This window comes from Rhinolophus ferrumequinum, chromosome 6 (assembly GCF_004115265.2).
Source record: "Rhinolophus ferrumequinum isolate MPI-CBG mRhiFer1 chromosome 6, mRhiFer1_v1.p, whole genome shotgun sequence".
In the NCBI taxonomy this organism is placed as follows: domain Eukaryota; kingdom Metazoa; phylum Chordata; class Mammalia; order Chiroptera; family Rhinolophidae; genus Rhinolophus; species Rhinolophus ferrumequinum.
Genome location: NC_046289.1, coordinates 7,180,571 through 7,200,903, shown reverse-complemented (window position 1 = coordinate 7,200,903; position 20,333 = coordinate 7,180,571). Strand labels below are relative to the sequence as shown.

The 20,333-nt window shown below is 42.3% G+C and overlaps 1 protein-coding gene across 1 annotated transcript in view; it reads left to right on the top strand.

Annotated features, from left to right (window-relative positions):
• AK7 (adenylate kinase 7) overlaps positions 1-13,687 on the top strand; it is a 56,338-nt gene extending 42,651 nt beyond the window's left edge. The window contains exons 13-18 of the mRNA XM_033109712.1: positions 646-774; positions 1,023-1,091; positions 5,634-5,831; positions 8,627-8,847; positions 11,487-11,645; positions 11,930-13,687. Of these exons, the coding sequence (XP_032965603.1) occupies positions 646-774; positions 1,023-1,091; positions 5,634-5,831; positions 8,627-8,847; positions 11,487-11,645; positions 11,930-11,968 (815 nt within the window). The 3' untranslated portion in view covers positions 11,969-13,687. The remainder of the gene's footprint in view (positions 1-645; positions 775-1,022; positions 1,092-5,633; positions 5,832-8,626; positions 8,848-11,486; positions 11,646-11,929) is intronic.
• Positions 13,688-20,333: the final 6,646 nt, after the last annotated feature.

Genomic DNA, 20,333 nt, shown 5'->3' with positions numbered 1-20,333 from the left:
TTGCAGGAGGCTTCAGAGGGAACTGTCCAGTGAGGCGAAGGTCAGAAAAGCCAGGCCATCTGCAAAAGACAGGGAGAAGGGCAGGGTCTGTTCTCTCCTGCAGCTTTAAAGAAAACAGTGCTTTTGAGAGTCAGATCAAGCTTGGTTTTTTCTTTGAATACAGCAGCAAACGTTTATGGAGCACTAGCTATGAATAAATTGTGGGCCAGCAACATACAAGAATACCGCTTACTTAATTCACACAACAGAAGCACTTATCATTGTGTATTAAGGTTATAGAGATATAACATCAAAAGAGAATTGAGTAAACCTCCCTGTTAAGTAGGAACACTCTGGATTCCTCCACTTACTCTGTTTTCAACTTCACCCAAAAGCTGTGAACACTGCCGACATTCTGGAAGGGCAGACATCAGCATTTGCTTCTGTCCTTCCTTGGGGACAACTCCTGGGGTTCTCCTACTTTAGTGTGCATTAGAATTCAGGTGTCATGTTTGAAATACAAAACCACGTTTTTTCACTTTAATGGAAAAAGAAGGGATTTTAAGTGGTAACTTTGACTACATAACAATTTTTCAAATGACTTCAGGATGTCATCCCTATGTAGAACGTGACTCCACAGCAATATGTTTTTTTTCTTTTTATCAGGCCAGCTGGACGATCAATATATAATTAGATTTGTAAGAGAAAAGCTAAAATCGATGCCTTGCAGGAATCAAGGCTACGTTTTGGATGGATTTCCAAAGACTTATGATCAAGCCAAAGACCTGTTCAGCCGTAAGTTTGAGTGTTCCTTGTATTTTGAGTGTTTACTTTCAGATAAGTTGCAACTTTATTGTTCAGGGGAATAGTCCCTCGATTAATACAAATAAAAAAAATCAGAGAGACTATGTCTGAAACACATGCTTTCCCATTTACGGCTAACTTTTTATAGTGACTATTAGTTAAAATCTTTTAAGTTTTTGAGCTGTCCAGGGTAATAATATGTATAATAACCATGACGACGTATATTTTACTTTTATTAGAAGAAGATGAGGAGGAGGAGGATGAAGTCAGAGGCAAAATGTTTCCCTTTGATAAATTAACCATACCTGGTAAGTTTAAAATATTCCTCCGAGGTCATATTTAAAGGACTGCCACTTGATACCTCTTTGTACCAAAACAATCTTCTTGAAAGAGAAGTGTAAACAACTTCCTGCATGAAAAAGATTTGCTGACTAATTAGCAGGCATTTCTTGTACCCGTGCCATGAACTTTAAAAGTTTCTCTCTGTCTCTCTCTTTTTTAAATTAATTTGCATGAGGTGTAATCATAAGAGGTAATTTTTGGTCAGACGGTAAATACAAGAACAGCTATTTTCAGCAACTTATCACAAGGTTGTGTCGGGAAGGGAGAGAATTTCCCCCCCACCCGCCACCCCCCACTTCCCACCCTTCTTTAGTTCTTACGGCTGGACTAATAATAAAATAATAAAATTGATGTGACTAGATTAACGGGAAAAACAATTTAGTACGTGTGCACAGGAAAATCATAAGATGCTCAGATCATAAAAGAAGGCTCAAAGAAATGATCAAACCCGGCACTCTTTTATATTTTTTTAGACAAAGAAACATAAATTTGTGAGAAATTGACAGAAGAAAGAAAAATAGTGCTCATTAGTTAGGAATCTAAGCAAGTTTGGGGTATTCCTTAGTTAGGAATCTAACCAAAGTTTGGGCTTGGGTAGAAAATGGGGAGAGGCCTTACAAGGCTTGTTTATACACGCTTTCTACTCTGGATTTCTTTAACTCTCCTGATAAGGTTGTCTCTCAGCCCTCCAGGGAAAGGAAGTCACCTGTCACTTGGGAGATTGATCTCCTGCTTTTAGGGGGACAGAGAGGCCAGGGTTTTCGTCTTGCACAGGCAGTTTCTTAATTCAAAATAATCAATAGGCCACGGTGATACACCTTGGGGCAGCCAGTTCCAGGCCCCTGAGAGTTGTAACTCAGAAGGTCCTGCTTTCTTGCGTCAAAGTCCCCATGGTTCATGCCTGTAATCGTCTCCTGGTCTTGGTCCAGGCACGGATTGCAATGAAGCTTATGGAAGCACTGAGACCACCAGCAGCAGCGGGCCATCATCCTGAGGGGCAGAGGTTTATCGTTTGCCTGAGGGCTCTGAAAAGGTGGCAGGAACTGGAAGGCCAGAGGGAAGGGTGGTCTCAGATTTTCCATTTATTTATGTATTTGCCTCAAAAAGGGTCCAAAGCAAAGTCGATTACTCTAAATAACCAGGACAGTCCAGTGTATGAGAGTTTATCACTTGCGGGCAATAGTCATCTCGCTGATGCATAAATAGATGAAATTCAGCTCAACTAACCATTTTGTCACCCCAGGCATCATGTGAGCTATGAGCTCATTGAACCTTTCCACAATCGTACAAGGCAGGAATTACTCCCACACTTACTCCTTCCAGAAGCTAAATCCCGGAGACTTATCCAGGCCCACTTCCCTGGTTCAAACCCAGGTCTTCTCACTCCATTGCCTCCAAAAAGCAGAATTAATGAACCTCCTCCCTAAGTTAGGGAAACGGAAACACAGGGGTAGAATGATGAACGATTCTGAATCATGGTCCCTGGGCTGCCCTCTCTTTGCTGGACACAGGCCAAACGTGTCTCAGATATAATCTATTGGAATGTTTAGTATGTTCTTAGTAAATTACTCTCTTTCCAGAACTTGTCATTATTTTCTATGTTCGTAAAAGAAATTAGAGCATTGTCTCATTTGTAACTGTAGGATTTTAATTTATGGAGGTGACAGTGATAACACGAGAGGCTAATGCCACTGAAAAAAGAAGTTATTACTCATATTTCCCCAGAGAAGGGGGTGTGCCAGACCACATGGGGAAGCACTGGGCTTGGTCAAGAGGCAGAAGCAGGAGACTGGGGAATGTCTAGGACATGACTTTTTGGGGGGTTTCCGTGGGAAAAGCAAGGCAGGGCAGAGTAAACAGCTTTTTTAGAGGATTGGCTGTTTTACCTAATTCCAGTGGGCTCTGGTCTCTAGTTGCCTCGTATCAGGCCCTGGGATGATTTCAAGCAGGGAAAATGTTGGCCTGGTATGTGTGTTATGTAAAGGGCGGGGGGGCTGGCTTGCACAGAAGAGGCTTGCTCCCAAGTGAATCTATCTTTGGCAACTAGCTAGCGTAGGGGCAGCTTAGGAACTAGCCCAGGAACTAGCCAGGTAGGTGCAGCCTCCCCTCTGCTGCTGGGTCTGTAAGGCCCCCCCTCAAGATGTCACAACATCATCGGATACAGAAAATAGCATGATTCACGCAAGCATCCATGCTTGATGTGAGTGATAAATTTTTTGAATCTGTGGTAATCCAGTCCTGGGTGGTAAGTCACTGGTGTTAGCCTCTATCCAGTTTGATTCTTTTCAGATCCCCTAGGTGAAGGAGACAAGTTTAGTGTAGTACCTACCTGACATATATGGAAAAGTGTGTTAAAACTTAGATTTGCACATGACTCCCAGTTAGCCCAATGCGGTGACCTCGTTGTTCTGTCCACTCTTACCAAGCAGAAATCTAGTACTTGCTATCCACTGTTAGCCATCTCAAGGGCAGTAAGCATTCTGAGTAATTATCTCAAAATACTGCAAACTCCTGAAGTTCTCTCTGAATCATAAAGGAGAAAGGACTTTTAAAAATATACCATCTAGTGGAAAATATATTGCATCGTATTAAAATTCTTTGAAAATCAGAAGTCAAGTATATCACTCATTATTCACAATATGTGATTAACTGGAATCTTCCATCTCCTGATCACTGGAAAAAAAGGTGCGGTATTACATTTTGAGATTCTTAGATTATTAACAGAATTACTAAATTTTGACCTAGATATCAGACATAATGGAGCCTAAATAGATTCAATTTTCAGCGAATTTATTCATATAATTTCAAATTAAGTCCTATACCAGTATTTGGGTTCCAGTTGTCTTCTTTCCTTTTCAAAACATACAAGTAGCTACACGTGCAAATCAGATGGTCAAAGATGAGCATCTAAATTGAATTAGGTGAGAATAGTGGTGGTATCAGACTATGCTTATGAGTTTACAGGAAATACTCCACAAGCTCTGTCCTCGGCTTTTGTTTTCACTCTTGATACGGAGCAGACAGTGTTCACACGTGGTCCATACACCCTGTTCTGGGCTCTGCACTTATGTTTCTTGCTCACTCAAGAAAGCTTATTATCGTGTTTCCCCCGAAATAAGACCTAACCAGAAAATAAGCCCTGGCAGGATTTTTCGGGATGGCATCCCCTGAACATAAGCCCTAAGGCGTCTTTTGGAGCAAAAATTAATATGAGTGTCATGCAGGGTGTCATGTGGTCCCACTCCCCACATAAGAACGCAGGACATGGTGAGGCCAAAATGGAACACCCATGGAGCCATAGATAGGGGAGTCATACCACCATATTCTCGCTGGCGGCTGGGTTGGAGACACAAGAAGCAGGAGCCACAGTATCTGCAACCCGCCGTCCACTTCTCTCTGGCATCCAACCTCACTTGCTAGCTGCAATCCGCTGTGCTAACTGCAATCCACACTTGCCAGCCACCATCTGCTTGCTAGCCCCCATTTGCTGCTAGCGTAGCCACGGCAGTTATATTAGTGGCCAATGGCTCACTGGTTACAGATGACAGCCAACTAGCCACAGCTGATGGCCATTTACTACCCGAGTGAGCACCTTTCCACGTGAGGGCGAGAACCTGGAAACTGCACTCCTGGCTCTGTCCCCACAATAAGACCCGGTCTTATATAACAATATAATATAGACCGGGTCTTATATAATATATAATATAATATAAGACCCGGTCTTATGTTCCTATAATATAAGACCGGGTCTTTTATATTGATTTTTGCTCCAAAAGACGCATTAGAGCTGATGGTCCACCTAGGTCTTGTTTTCGGGGAAACCCGGTAGCAAGTTTTCTTCACTGACCTGCATTTGCATCATTCATTCATTCACTCAACAAGTATGCACTGAACTTGTACTAGAAGCTGGAGAAACAACTGCTTTCCTAGTTGAAAAGAAAATCACAGGAGGGTGAGATGACAGCCTCATTGACACGATCCATGCGTCAAACCTTAGGTAAGTGCTGACCGAGTTGTGCTGGACACAGATGTTTCATAGCCAGTGGCATGAAGGGAGGAAAGTGCTGGATCCATGGAAAAGTAAAAACTAAAGGGGAGTCCCTGTTTTTATTAAGTTGGCAAATCAGCCATCAAAGCATGTCGCTTGTAGCTATGAGTCTCTGGGGAATGACTGGGAAGCTAACGATAAGATAGTGGAGGGTTATTAGAGATTTGCTATTTACAATTTCTGCTGCTTTTATTAAAAGAAGGAAGGGAGGGAGGGAAAAGAAATAATAGATCCTACAAATACCAACTGGTTGGGTCTCAGAGGGAGCTCTCTGGAAGTGTTGGTGATTTGCATGTATTCAACCTCCATGGAGGCAGAAAGAAGGCTGATTGTCAGGCCATTTGCAGCAACAGAAGGTCTCGGCTGACACCAGACGTTTGGGGACATGGTGGTCGTCCACCAGTGCCTGCTGGTTACCTCCACTGTCATTGGGTTGACTCACGAGCCCTGTCCTCCCCAGAATTTGTCTGTGCGCTGGATGCCTCAGATGAGTTCCTGAAGGAGCGGGTGATAAATCTTCCTGAGAGCTTGGTCGCGGGAACCCACTACAGCCAGGACCAGTTCCTCGGGGCTCTGAGCGACTACCGGGACATCAATACCGAAGATGAAACTGTCTTCAACTATTTTGATGAACTTGAAATCCACCCGATAAATATAGGTATGACATAAACTCATGGGTAATGTGAATGGGGAGAGCCACTGCCAAGTGTCGCCCCTTTCCCCATCCGACACCCACACACTGGCCAACCCCAGTGCAAGTCTGTGGACGGGCGGGGGGCGGACAGCGGGGAAGTCCTCCTGGGGAGTCCTTTGACCTGAGGATTTGGTGGTGGGGTGAGACTGTTACATGAAAACGGGGATACATTATGAAGTGGAATACCAAATCGGCCTTTTTTGAAAGGGCACTTCATAGAAATGTGTGTTTTTCTGGCTGCTTTGGGCCATGCCCCAGCTTCCTTGGGGGCAGCATTCCATCCTCATAACTTTGCAGGGCACTGGTGCTCTTCACAGAGCCCCTTCTGGCCTTTAGACCAGCCAGCTGACCCCCATAGCTCCTCAGGGAAGCAAATATCTCCTTAATGCATTTCTCCGTGTTTCCTCTAAACACTTTGCTCAGAGCTTAGCTCACAGCAGGCACGCAGTAAATGTGATCTCTCGTCATCCTCACCATCATCACTACTATTCCTGGCTCCACGTCTCAGCTGTCCACTCCCCTTGGCTTAGAGAACCAAACTTCTTTCTGGTTTTCTGAATCTTGACGCTTCTTCCTCCTCTGGGTTTCATGAGAAACCCCTAGCTTGATAGGAGCTTAGTGGCCAGGCCTACCCCTTGGGCCTCCCAAGGCGTCTCTTGACTCCCAAGGGCCAAACAGGACAGCATTTAGAACCTAGAGAATGGGAAATCATATACTAATGTCAGCAGGAGGCAGGAGAGCAGATTCCAGTTCTGACTCTGCCTCAGTTTCCTCATCTGTGAAACAGGAAATAATCCCTAGTTTGTCGAGTCATTTCAAATGGTAGAGACAGGAAGTGTCTGGTACATTGAAGGAGTTCAATTTGTCCATGGTAATTTTGTTTTTACCACCAATACCAAGGCATAAAATGATGGCCTCCTAAGAAGTAGAAAGAACCTACTACTTACAAATCTGCAAATTCTTCTGTTTTACTCTCTCAGGAGTGACTGGGGTTTGCCCTCATTTCACTGTGTCTGTGTGTTAGTTTTATATGTTAACACTCAGGATTCGACACCTAATGTGGAAAGTCATTTATGCTAATTAGAGAGCTAGGAAACAATGGGGAGCAAATTTTCACAAAAGTAGTATTTTTCATCTTTTCAGCAAAGCCCAAAAAAAGTATTTATGGAAAGATCAGGAGAGTCCCAGGGAGAAACACTGAGAAAGACAGAAATGAGGAGAGGAGTGGATGAGTGGCCATTGTGTTCCTGTATCATTGCGGGCCCGTCAGGTTGGGCCTACTCTCCATGCTGACAACCGGGAGATAATAAAAGGAAAGGGGAAAAATGTGTCCTAAGGATGGACATCAGGGAGAGGGTGTCAAGGTCAGGAGTGCAGCCTGGCCTCAGAAAGGTCTGGAATGGGACCCTGAAAAGATGCTGGCACCGTCACTCTCCCTCTGCATCTCTGGACTCCACTCTCATGTCTGTTTACTCGCTCACGCTTTGGACCAGAATCTCTCTATCTCCTCTCTGGCTTACATGGTGGCCTGGGTCTGTTTCATAACCCGGGAGCTACACTGCAGCCCAGGCTAGAGTTGGACGTGACTTTCAGTCCTAATTCCACATTCCAGGAGGGGCAAGTCAGCAGCTGTGGTTTGGTCAGGTGCCCACCTGCACCCAGTCGGCAGTTTCCCACCCCGGGGGCTGAGCAGAAGTGTTGCTGGGGGCAGCAGTGTGCTCTGAAGTCCGCTTCTCCAAAAAAGAGCCTTTTCTAAAATGTTTCAGAGCACTTTCAAGCATGTGATGGTGGTAATTACTAGAGGAATCAGGCAGCAATACATTTAAATGTCAGAGCTCAGGCAACGAGGAGGAGGCAGACATGAGTTTTTCGGTGTTTGCTTTTTCTTGGCTTGCTGCCATCCACCAACTGATACACTGGGCCTGTTCTTCCCCTTCCCGTATTAGAACCTGGCGGTGCCTCTGGTTTAGGTCAAGGTTATTCAGTACAAACATGGGGTGGGGGAGAGGAACATCGCAGTGCGGTACATGGGGGCGAGGAAGAAGGTCTGGAGGTACTGAGTACCAAAGCGTGCCCACTGCACACCCTGCTATGCAGACATCTTTCAAGCAAACCCACGGAAGTGGTGTGGAATTTACTCTTTAGTGACTCTGTGGGGAACTCATGTTTACCAGGAAGCCTTTTCTTTCTTGGTCCTGATATTAACATTAATCAGATATTGTGGAGTTTGGACGTTTTCCTATTCAAGGAGGCTAACTAAAATGGTTAATTTTTCAACGATTTCAAAGTGTATCCCAAAATCACTGATTCTCAGAAACAGAAAAGAAGCCTGGGAGGTCACCCAGCCTAGCCTCCAACAAGTGCAGGACTTCCTCCTGTTAGAAACCCCCAATGGAAGTATCCCAGTCTCTGCTTGAATGCTTCCAGGGATGGAGAACTCACTCCTTTTGAGGAAGTCCATCCCCTGCCCCATCCACCCACTTAAATCAACAGTGCTTCTCAGAATGCAAACAGCCAAGGTCGGTCTTGCTCCCTGTGTCTCAGAGACAGCGACCTGATATTTGCCAGTGAGACAAGAAATTCCGAACTGTGGTGGCGACTAGAAAAGGAAAAGCCAGTGTGGTAATTTACATAATTTACCACCACAAGTTTATAGTAATAAAGAATTTTCCCGAATATGGCCTCAGAATATATTGCAGGCAGGCCCAGAGTATAAGCATGTGTCTGTCCATCTCCTTCCTCTCCCCTGGTATTTAAAGATGTAGGAAAACTTGAAGACGCTCAGAACAGACTTGCTGTCAAACGGCTCATCAAAGAGATTGGGAAGCCTCGAAATTATGGTTTAACGGATGAAGAAAAGGCAGAAGAGGAGCGGAGGGCTGCTGAAGAACTCATAGCCAAGGAGGCTATGGAGAAAGCAGAACGAGAACGCCAGGAAGCCATGGAGATGGCAGAGAAGATGGCCCGCTGGGAGGAGTGGGTGAGTGCGTGCGCTTGCGCGAGCATCTGTGGGGGAGGGGGGCAGCAAAGCCATTTAGGCCAGCTGCACTTCCCATCCTACTAATAGAGAAATATCACGGATATACCCCAGATAAGTTTTGTTTGTTTTGTCATATGTACCATTTTTAAAGAGATGTCCACAGTCTGTTGCTTAGCTACCAACAATGATAATAACTAGCCAGCGCCAACAGTATCGGTAACACACAACCCTGTAAATGGGTAACATTTTGCTGCATGTTGACCTTGTGATTTCATTTGATTTTCCTCCATTTACCCATCTAACCCGCGTGATCAGCTTCATTCCACCCTCCTCATCCCCCAAGTCACCGAGTCTTAACCTATTCTTCTTCCTACAATAGCACTCCCCCAGAGCTCCCCTCGTCTCCTGATCAGGCTCAGTGTTTCTCGTCAGAATGAGGCGGTGGGGGCCTTCCCGCTGGTTTCCCAGGTCCGCCCCTGTCGTCTCCAGTCTTTTCCAATGTTGTTGCCAGGGCCTTCTAAACTACAGATCCATCACGGCCATTCTCTGTTTAAACTTCACCCCACTGTTAGACAAAAGCCCAAACTCCTTATTGTGGGCCCCAAGGTCCTTTGTGACCTGGCTGCTTCTAATATTTCCCAGGGCATCTACACATGTGCCAGCTGCGTGACCAACTTCCTCCCTTTTTCTTTGGGTTTTTACTATTAACAGAATTCGTCTTTCCAGTGAAGGCTTTCCTGGACACCATATTTAAAATTTCAATTCCTGACCCTCCCCCAAACGTGTTATATCCTCTTTTATACTGTTTAATTTCTCTCTTTGCACTCATTCTAATGTGCAGAAGGGAGGATGGGAGGGAAGGAAGAAAGGAAGGAAGGAAGGAAGGAAGGAAGGAAGGAAGGGAGTGGAGGATGTCCTCATGTACATATCTTTGTGTGCATGTTTATCTCCTTAGCATAAATTCCTACGGTTTGCTAGGTCAGACTCTGGGTACATGGTTTGATTTTTGATACATATTTCTACACTACCCTCCAGCAAGGGTAAACCTGTTCCTATATTGTCTTACCAGTGTGTTTCCCTGCCCCTCCTCCAACCCTGCTTTCTCAGTTTTGCTCACACAGGCCCATCTGATAAACAAAAACCCATCTCATTGTTTTAGTGTCCATTTCTCTGATCACGAAGTTAATAACTTTTCCTGTAGGAGTTTAGGCATTTGTATTTCTTCTTATGCCACATGTATTCTCTCTCTGCCCACTTTTGGGCTACGTGTCTTTTTCTTATTATTTTGCAAGACAATTCCTGATAAGGCAGTGTAAGAGAAACAGGAATGGCCCCGGGAGGCAAGTCCCCCAAGCTGTCCAAGTCCTCTCCACTCTCTTTGTATGTACCCCCTGAGCAAGTCACTCTGGGTCCTAGTATAGCACCTACTTCATGGAGTTGCTGTAGTGATTAAAGAATTAATGTGTGTAAAAGCATGCAGACAAGGCCTGGCAAATGGCGTGTACTCCCATAATATCCCAGCTTTTTATAATATGTTACAAATAGTTTTTCTCAACTCGCTGTTCATCTTTTAACATCACGTATTGGTGTTTCTTCTAGTCATAAAAAAGATTTATGTTATATGTAGTCAAATCCATCAGTCTTTTTCCCATTTTGATTTCTGGGTTTGCTCTTGCTCGGAAAGACCTCTTTTCAAATGAATATCAGTTAGGACTCTTTACTCCTTATCTTGCAGTTGACAGAAAAGCAAAGTTAAAATGGCTTAGAAATAAAGAAAATCTATGGTTCGCATAACAGACAAGTCTAGGGGTAGGGCTGGCTTCAGGCGAGACTTCATGTAATGATTCAGGTGTCACCAAGGATTGGGGTCCTTTCCATGCTCTGCCTTTCATGTTGGCATCATCCTTAGGCTCTACTTGATATGCCCATCCTTAACTAATGCCTGTGGACAGGATGCAGGCTGGATTGATGGGCGTAAGGCCCACCTGAAACACCAGGCTGAGAAGGGAGATTTCTCAAAGATATTCTCGTATGATTTTTCCCGAAAGAGGATGATGGCCATATCCTGAGCCGGGAATAACACGTGTCCACCAGACCAGTACATTCTAGACTTTCTATTACCACTTTTTTTCCCCTTCCCTTCCCTTCCTTTCCTTTCTCTTCCCTTTCCTTCCCTTCCTCTCCCTTCTCCTCCCTTCCTTCCTTTCTTTCTTCTTTCCTTCCTTCCTTCATCTGGGCAGCTAGTAATTACTTTTGCTTAAGAAGTGAGGTTCAAATATATGGTGATGGAAGGAGAACTGACTCTGGGTGGTGAACACACAATGGGATTTATAGATGATGTAATACAGAATTGTACACCTGAAACCTATGTAATTTTACTAACAATTGTCACCCCAATAAATTAAAAAAAAAAAAAAGAAGAAGTGAGGTAAGGATCCAGCTTATGACTTTCTAAATGACTAGCCTGTTTTTATAACACCATCCATACCTTTTCTCTGCTGTTTGGAAATGCCATCTCTGTCATAACGTGAACATTTATAGCACCAACTAGTTCTAATGCATTGTGGGATGAGTTGTGTGAAAGTGTTCTCCCTTTTCTGACTATCTATTTTTCCAACCCCCAAATGTTCTGTTTGTAGAATAAGCGACTAGAGGAAGTGAAAAGAGAAGAAGCAGAATTACTAGAGGCCCAGTCTGTTCCCCTGAGAAACTATTTAATGACTTATGTTATGCCAACACTTATGCAGGGTCTGAATGAGTGTTGTAAGGTCAGACCAGATGACCCTGTTGATTTTCTGGTAAGAGAATTAAGTGTTTTTTTTTTAAATATCAACTTGAAAATAAAATATGCCTGACTCTAAATGGGAAGGTATTTGAGATCTTGAAATTGTGTGTCTGGGATTTGGGAAATAGCCTCTAACACCTTCACAGTTTATAATTATATTTTTATTACTTATTTGAAAGTAAAAGATTTATATGCTTTTACTTAAAATTTTAAAGTTTAATAGTACAAATACATGACTCATAAATACCTTGTAGTATCTTCTGAATTGTTGACTTATTGTCTTTCTTTCAATTATAGGCAGAGTATCTCTTCAAGAACAATCCAGAAACACAGTGAAACTTTAAAGACTTTGTACCTTTACAGAGCTACAGATGAGTTTAATATTGTAATTTGAAAAATTGCTTTAAAAAATGCTTTTCTGGTTTTTGGAAAATTCTTTTCTTTTTCCCCACAAGCAAATATTTTATTGAACAGAATCATTATAAGAAGCTATATGGCAATGAGTGACTACTTCATTAAAACTCTATTTGAAAGGTAAATTGATAAAGGTAGCTGTGTGTAGCTCATGGGACAAACATTGATTTAATAGTTCATTCTTAATCTAAGCATTCTGCACACTAATGTTCCCAGTAATTTTTAGCATGAAGGAAATCAGACTATATATATATTATTTGAACATGTAGGCTAATGAATTTACACAATTTGTTATGGCCCAAATGCCAGTCGTGTTAGAGATGGACATACGTTAGAATGGTTTATACTTTGTTGAGTCACAATAAGTCAGACACGACTGATATGCACAGGTTGCTTTTTTGAGTTCAAGGTCAGCATTCCAACCAATGAGTCAGAGAGAATTGGAAACTTCTTGAGAGAAAAAGTTATGCCACAGAATGAATAATTCTAATATCGGTGATAATTAGAAAGTTGCCAAATATTTTCAACAAACTAACTTTACAATATAGGCATAAGCAATCAATCCCTATGGTCTTTTCCAGCTCTAAAATCCCCAGAATTCCCAGAATGACACTGAATGAGAAATTAGTTTTGGTTTATCTTAATGCATATATTTTATCCCTTTAAATAATGTAATCTCAATATAACTGCGCTATTTTTTAATTGTAAAATACACACAACGTAAAATTTACCATTGTAACCATTTTAAAGTGTACAATTCACTGACACTAAGTACCTTCACACTCTTGTTTGCTCATCACCAGGATCGAGCTCGAGAACTTTTTTATCACCCCAGATGGAAACCCTGTACCCATTAAGTAGCACTCCCCATTATCTAGCCCCCACCCCCAGCTCCTAGCAACCGTTAATCTGCTTTCTACCTCTACGGATTTGCCTATTCTGGACATTTTGTATAAACATCATCATATAATATGTGGCCTTTTGTGTCTGGCTTCTTCCATTCAGCATGTTTTCGAAGTTCATCCAGGTTGTAGCATGTATTGGTACTTCCTTCCTTTTTAGGCTGAATGATAGTCCATTGTGTGGGTAGACCATGTTTTGTTTAATCATTCATTTGTTGATCGACATTTGGGTGGTTTCCACCTTAGAGATTGTGAATAGAGCTATGAACATTCATGTACAAGTTCTTGTTAGAACACCTGTTGTCAATTTTTTCGGGTAGCTGCCTGGGAATGGAATTGCTGTCATATGGTAATTCTGTGTTTAACTTATGGAGGAACCGCCAGATTCTTTTCCAAAGTGGTTGCACCATTTTACATTCCCACCAGCAATATGTAAGGATTCTAATTTCTCTGCATCCTTACAAACAGTTGTGTGTGTGTGTGTGTGTGTGTGTGTGTGTGCGCGCGCACATGCGTATTTAATGGTGATGGAGTCTGTATCACATTGTGACTGAGCATCTTTTCATGTGCTTGCTGGCCTCTTGTGCATCTTCTTTGGAGAAATGTACATTCAAGTTCTTTGCTCACTTTTTATTTGGGTCACTGGTCTTTTTGTTACTGAGTTGTAAGAGTTCTTTTATATTCTGGATATAGGCCCTTATGAGATATATGATTTGCAAGTATTTTTCTCCCATTCTGTGGCTTGTCTTTTCACTTTCTTCATGGTCCCCTTTAATGCACAAAAGTTTTTAATTTTGACGACGTCCAATTCACCTATGTTTTTTTTTTTCCCTGCACTACATTTGACCCTTATATTTTAATAAAAAAATGCTAAGTAAGTAAAAAGAACACATTTTCAATGGTTTGAAGTCATTAGTCCTTATAATAGTAATCTTTTCATGCCTTAAAGGTGGTTACATTTCATGACCTTGCTTCTTAGCTCACTGAGAAAATCCAAGCAATTAAAAGAGAGTCTGTCTGCTTCTCACCCCTCCAACACTACTGTCTTAGCCCAAGACACCACCATTTCCTATCTGGATTGCTGCTGTCACCTCGTCCCTTGGCCTGCTCCTTTCTGTGACTAATCTCAACATATCAGCAAGGAAATCTTGTTAAAACAGAAATCAGATCTGCTCAGAGACACCCCCCATGCCCCGCCCCACCACCACCACCACCCGCCTCCCCATGTCACACGGAGTGAGTGGCAACGTGCCGACCTGGGCCTGTGAGACCCCATACAGTCTGGCCCCTCATGACGTCTCTGTCCCCCTCACTTCACTCCTCATTGCCAAGTATAGTCTGTTTGGGGGCCTTTGCCTGGAATATTCGGCCCACACATGTCCATGTGGCTCACTCTCACTTTATCAATGGCTCAGCTCAAGAATCACTGCCTCGGAGTGGCCTCCCCAGACGGTTCTCTCTGTGACATCACACTGTTCCTTTTCTCTGCTCACACTTGATGTCATTTCATATGCCTCTGTGTTATTGTCTTTCTCCCTCACCAAAATGTAAGCTCCATGAAGGCGTTTTGTTTTGTTTTCCTGTATCTCTAGAGACTAAAAAAGTACATAGCACATGGTGGAGATACAGTAAATATTAACGAATGAAAGTTATTTAGCTGAAATTTTGTTACACAGCCATGTTTTTTATAACTAATTTAAATCTCCAATCATTCAGTGAAGTCCATCATTTATTTACATTTCCCCATATGGCTGTGACGGGACACTTAAGTAACTCTGAGGGTCATCAAGAAGCTTCACTAAATGGCGTTAATTTTGGCGAATTCACAATGGAGTCTAGCCCTCGCCATGCAAATGAAGAAGCACGATCTCAGCCGTATTTTAGGATAGATAAGACCCTAAGATGCTGACTTGTCTTCACTAACCTCCTAAGCGACCAGGAGAGAAGACAGAGTATCGATGTATTAATATTTGTGATGAGAAACATGATTGTTGAGTGGAATGGTACTTGCCCCGTTTCACCAGTACTTGCTCCATTTCACCTCATGGACACAGGTTACATAGGAGAGGCCAAATGATCAGAAAGGCTTGGGGAACACCAAATCAGGACAGGGCCTTAGCCTCTGCCAGCTCGATCCATCGTTCCTGCCACACCTGTCCAGTGTTCCGGTCCTTGCTGACAAGGCACACGTCCCCTGACACCACTTGGATGGGCAGTGACAATTATACCTCTGACTTGCCTCAACACATTCTCTCTTCAGACATATGGACATATTCACTCTTTCAGGTCTGTGTAGGTTAGGAGGCATTTACTCTCATTAAGGTGACTTTTCATATTTCTGGTTTCATCCATTAAGTGTCATTTTACAATTAAACTCTCTGAAGGCAATTCCCCCGCGCCCCAAATCTGAGCAAGGCAGCCTGTCACTGCTAAGCATCCTGCCTACATAACTATAATTTCATTAGCCATAGTATTATATATTCCTAAATTTTGGAAAGACATAGCCCTATGTTACTTAAAAGAAGTAGAATTATTCACAGTAGAATACCTAGGGACAAATCTAAAAACGATGTGTAAGACCTCTACACTGAATATTAGAAAAGACTGCTGATAGTAATTAAAAAATGAAATCAATGGAGGGATAAACTACGTTAATGGCTTGTAAAGCTCAATATCATTAATACTTCAATTCTTCCCCAAATTGATGTGTAGAGTCAGTGCAATCCAATAAAAATCCCAGTATGTTTCTTCTCTCTCTCTCTCTCTCTTTCTCTCTCTTTTTGATGGAAATTGATCCTCTGATTCTGAAATGTATGTAGTGATGCAAAGGACCTAGAACAGTGCTGGGAATCTTGAAGCACCTCAAACCTGAAGGGCTTCATTCTCCAGATAACAAGACTTACTGTAAAGCTCCAGTAATTAATACAGACATATAGATCAATGGAACAGAAGAAGGAGTCCAGAAAGAGATCCACGCATTTACGATCACTTGATTTACAACAATGACACCATTGCATCTCAATGGAGAAAGTAAATGGTGCATGTCAGGTGAAGAGCCATATATTAATATTAAAACAAACAAACAGAAAACAGAAAAACCCTTGACAGTACTTCACACCACACAAAAAAATTATTTTGAAATGGATAACAGACTTAAATGTGAAAGTCAAAGTAATAAAGTTTCTAGAATAGAATAAAACATAAGAGGAATTCTATGTAAGCCTTGGCTGGGCAAAGATTTCTTCAGAAAACGTTAAAAGAGTGAAAAGGCAAGCTTCAGAATGGGGAAGATGTTTCCTTACATACATATATATAGGACAGAGGGCTTGTATTCAGAAAATGTTAAAAACCCCTACAAGTCAATAAGACTGACAATCCAATTTAAAAATAGGCAGAAGACACGAGTAACCACTTTATGAAACAGCATATCCAAATGACCAATCAGCATATTAAAGTGCTCAAAGTCATTAAGCATCAGAGAAATGCAAATGAAAACTGCAGTGAGATTTCATTACAAAGCTGCCAGATGGCTGAAATTAAATGGACTGGTTATACTCAGTTTGGGGGAAAATGTGGAGCAATCGGAATCCGCCTATATTGCTGGTGGGAGTATAGATTGGTCCTATCCCTTTGAAAACTATTTGGGAGTACTTACTAAAGCTAAATGTGGGTATACACACGATACAGCAATTCCACACTTGGGTATATCCAAGAGGCATGAGTACCTATGTCTACAAAAAGACAGGTACAAGAATGTTCAGAGCAACAGGACTCATAAAAGCCCCAAACTGGAAGCAAGCCAAATCTCCATCAATAGGAGAAAGATACTCGTACATTGTGGTAGTAGAGAATAATCCACAGCAATGAAAAAGAATGATCTGTAACCTCTGACAACATGAAGAATCTCACAGACATACTGTCGTGTAAGAGAAGTTAGGTACAAGGGTAAATACTGTATGATTCCCTGTATGTGAAGTTAAAAACAGATACAAGTAATCTATAGTGACAGAAGGCAGGACAGTGGTTCCTTGGGGTTGGTGGTGATGGTAGCGGTGGGGGGGGGGGCGTGATAATGACAGAGGGAGGAAGCCTACTGGGTACTGGACGTTTTCTTTCTTGTTTATTGAAATGCATAGGTTTACTCAATAGATTGATGGACATTTGCTATATCTTGATTTAAATGATAGTCACATGGGAGTATACAAGGTCTGACAAGTTCACGAACTGATTGCAACGATGTCGCTAAACTTTTTTGATATCAGAGGGATTATTTATTATGAATTTGTACCAACTGGACAAACAGTTAACCAAGTTTACTGTTTGGAAGTGCTGAAAAGGCTGCGTGAAAAAGTTAGACAACCTGAACTTTTCACCAACAATTCTTGGCTCTTGCATCACGACAATGCACCAGCTCACACAGCACTGTCTGTGAGGGAGTTTTTGGCCAGTAAACAAATAACTGTATTGGAACACCCTCCCTACTCACCTGATCTGGCCCCCAGTGACTTCTTTCTTTACCCAAAGATAAAGGAAATATTGAAAGGAAGACATTTTGATGACATTTCAGGACATCAAGTGTAATACGACGGTAGTTCTGATGGCCATCCCAGAAAAAGGGTTCCAGAATTGCTTTGAAGGGTGGACTAGGCACTGGCGTTGGTGCATAGCTTCCAAGGGGAGTACTTTGAAGGTGACCATAGTGATATTCAGCAATGAGGTATGCAGCACTTTTTCTAGGAGGAGTTCGCAAACTTAATGGTCAAACCTTTCATAAGAACAGTGGAAAGCCATAAAGCTGGGTTTCAATGCAGGGGAGTGATAAAATCTAGTGCACAATAAATGTCCAGCTACTGGATGGAGAGTGAGCTGGAGAAAAGTACGAATGGAAGTGGGAGAAGAGTACCGAGGCTCTGGCAGTGGTCTAAGAAAAGAGCGGCTACGCCTGGGGTGGTGACAGAGGAGATGGAGAGAAGGGGATGAATTTCAGAGGGATTTTGGAGGTGGAATCAATGGGACTCGGTCATGGGTTGGAGGTGGGTAGCGAGGGCCAGGAAGCCATCAAGGACACGGGTTGGTTGTTTTGGCCTGAGCCTGTTGGAGGCCTGCTCGTGACTGACTAGAGGAGACCCAGGTTCGGGCCAGTGCTTATCAACATGCTATGGTGCTTCTTTCTTTCATGCAAATGTTAGAAGACACGTTGTTGTAAACAAACTCACAAACATCTAAAAGGGGAATACGAATGTAACGAAAGGACAGCTCAAGGGTACAGTACTCATTGGATGAAAGTGCTTATTATTTTTACTTTAGTGACTCACAAATCTGGTTTTTAAAAATTTTTAAAGTATGCAGCATTCAAAGCCAAATGAATCATTGTACTTTTGTATTGGGATCAAAATCGCCGTATCACACAGTGTCTCTAATTGTTACCACCTAAATGACACTGAAACCCAAGCCACCTAGTTCTCAGCATGTGAAGAGGTTGTGCTCTCAAAAATATTTTTTTGATGTGAATGTACTGTGGACCTCAGTGAACCAGCTTTGGAATTCTTCCCATTGTTTATGACACTGCTATGTGAAAAATGCAATCTGAATGATACTGAAGATACTGGTTGAAAACATCTTCCTCCTTCTTAGCAGCTGGTGGAAACAAGCCGGGGGTTGGGCGAGGGTTGCAGGGCAGGAGCAGTAGCAGTGGAGGGAGTGGGCCGGGGCTCTGAGGACAAGCAAGGAAAAGCTGACATACAGGTATTGCCTTAACCAGCATCCTGGTAATTGGCTTGATCTCACTCTCCACTTTTCTTGGCTCAAGTTTATCCTTAATCGGGTCCTAAACATTGGGAATATGTGAACACCTAGCTCATTACTCACGTGTGAAAGTTGAGTTGGATTAGATGGTAGTGGCTGGGTGTATGTAAGGCCCTTCCAGAACTCACACGAGTCCAAAACACGGATTTTGCTTTCAGAGTTTATAACCTCTATCTCCAGTCCTGACTTCTCATCGGCTCCTGAAGCATGTTTTCAATGGCCTGGTAGACATTTCTGAAGGTCCCAAAAGCACTGCCAAAACCCGTATCAAACTACCCCCAAGATCTCATCCACTCACCCAGTTATCTTCCTGTTTCTTATTATTTTTACTGGTAGCTCCATTGATTGTCACCCTCTGTAGAACCTTTGTAATCATTTTTGTCTTCTTCCATCACCTCTAACGACCAGGATTAAATGCATCACCTAAATATCTCAAATTGGTCCCTTCTTTACTTCTTTATTTCAAGCTTCATCATTTACCTGAACCATGGCAAGATCCACCTCACCTATCCAAAAACATCAAAATCTCTCCCAGTTCAAATTCATTCCTTATCCTTTGAGTGATCTTTCAAAAAACATAAATGTAATCTCATTCTGCTTTAAAACTTTCAATGGCTTCCCCATCCACAAACAGACAAAGCCCAAATCTCTCAGAATGGCCTCAAGTCTCAGCTCAGAGGTCAGCACTTCTGAGAAGTCTTGTCCGACCACCCTTATCTAAAGTTGATGTCCCCATAATTCTACCACCTGATTTATTTTATTCACGGTTCTTATCACAATCTGTAATTCCAGCTTCTGAATATACCTTATCATCTGCCCCCACCCCCACAGAATTTAAGGTCGAAGTGGGTCAGAAATCTTGACTGTATTTTTCATAATGGAAGGAAAACCCTCAACTTAGCACCTTTCCTTTTTGTTTTTTTTGTTTTTTTTAATTGTTCCCCTCTACCTGACAGGCTGCTGCCCTCTTGTCCACGTATCAAATGTTAACTTTTCTATCAAGACATTTCTAAAGTTGCCACTCAAGCAGGGACACTCTCATTACCAAGGGGGACGACTCCACCCTGTTGGCCCAGGAAAAGCTTGGAAATCTACCTTGACTCCATCTGCAAATGTAGTTCCTTTTAATCATCTTCAGCAAGCAATATGGTACCTTGCACATTCCAGGTACTAAATATTCCTTAGTTCCTTAACATTTTAGTCATTTCTCTCGATCTCAGATTTTCAAACTTTTAAGGACAGGGCTGCTACTGGGCCCCTAACCAAAGTCACCTTGATGACAAGAGGGTAAGGAATAAGTGCAAGAATTGAGAATCAAATACAAGTCTGTCTCCAGATCAGGGCTGTTCAACAGAAATGAGAGTCACATATATAATTTAGAATTTTTCAGTAGCCACAACTTAAAAATGAAAAAAGAAACAGGTGAAGTTAATTTTTATATTTTCTTTAATGCAACACATCCAAAACAATCTAAAACATCATAAATGAGGTATTTCACATTCTTTTATTCATACTAAGATCACTGAAATCTATGTATTTTGCACTTACATCACATCTTAAATGGACTAGCTTCAAGTGCT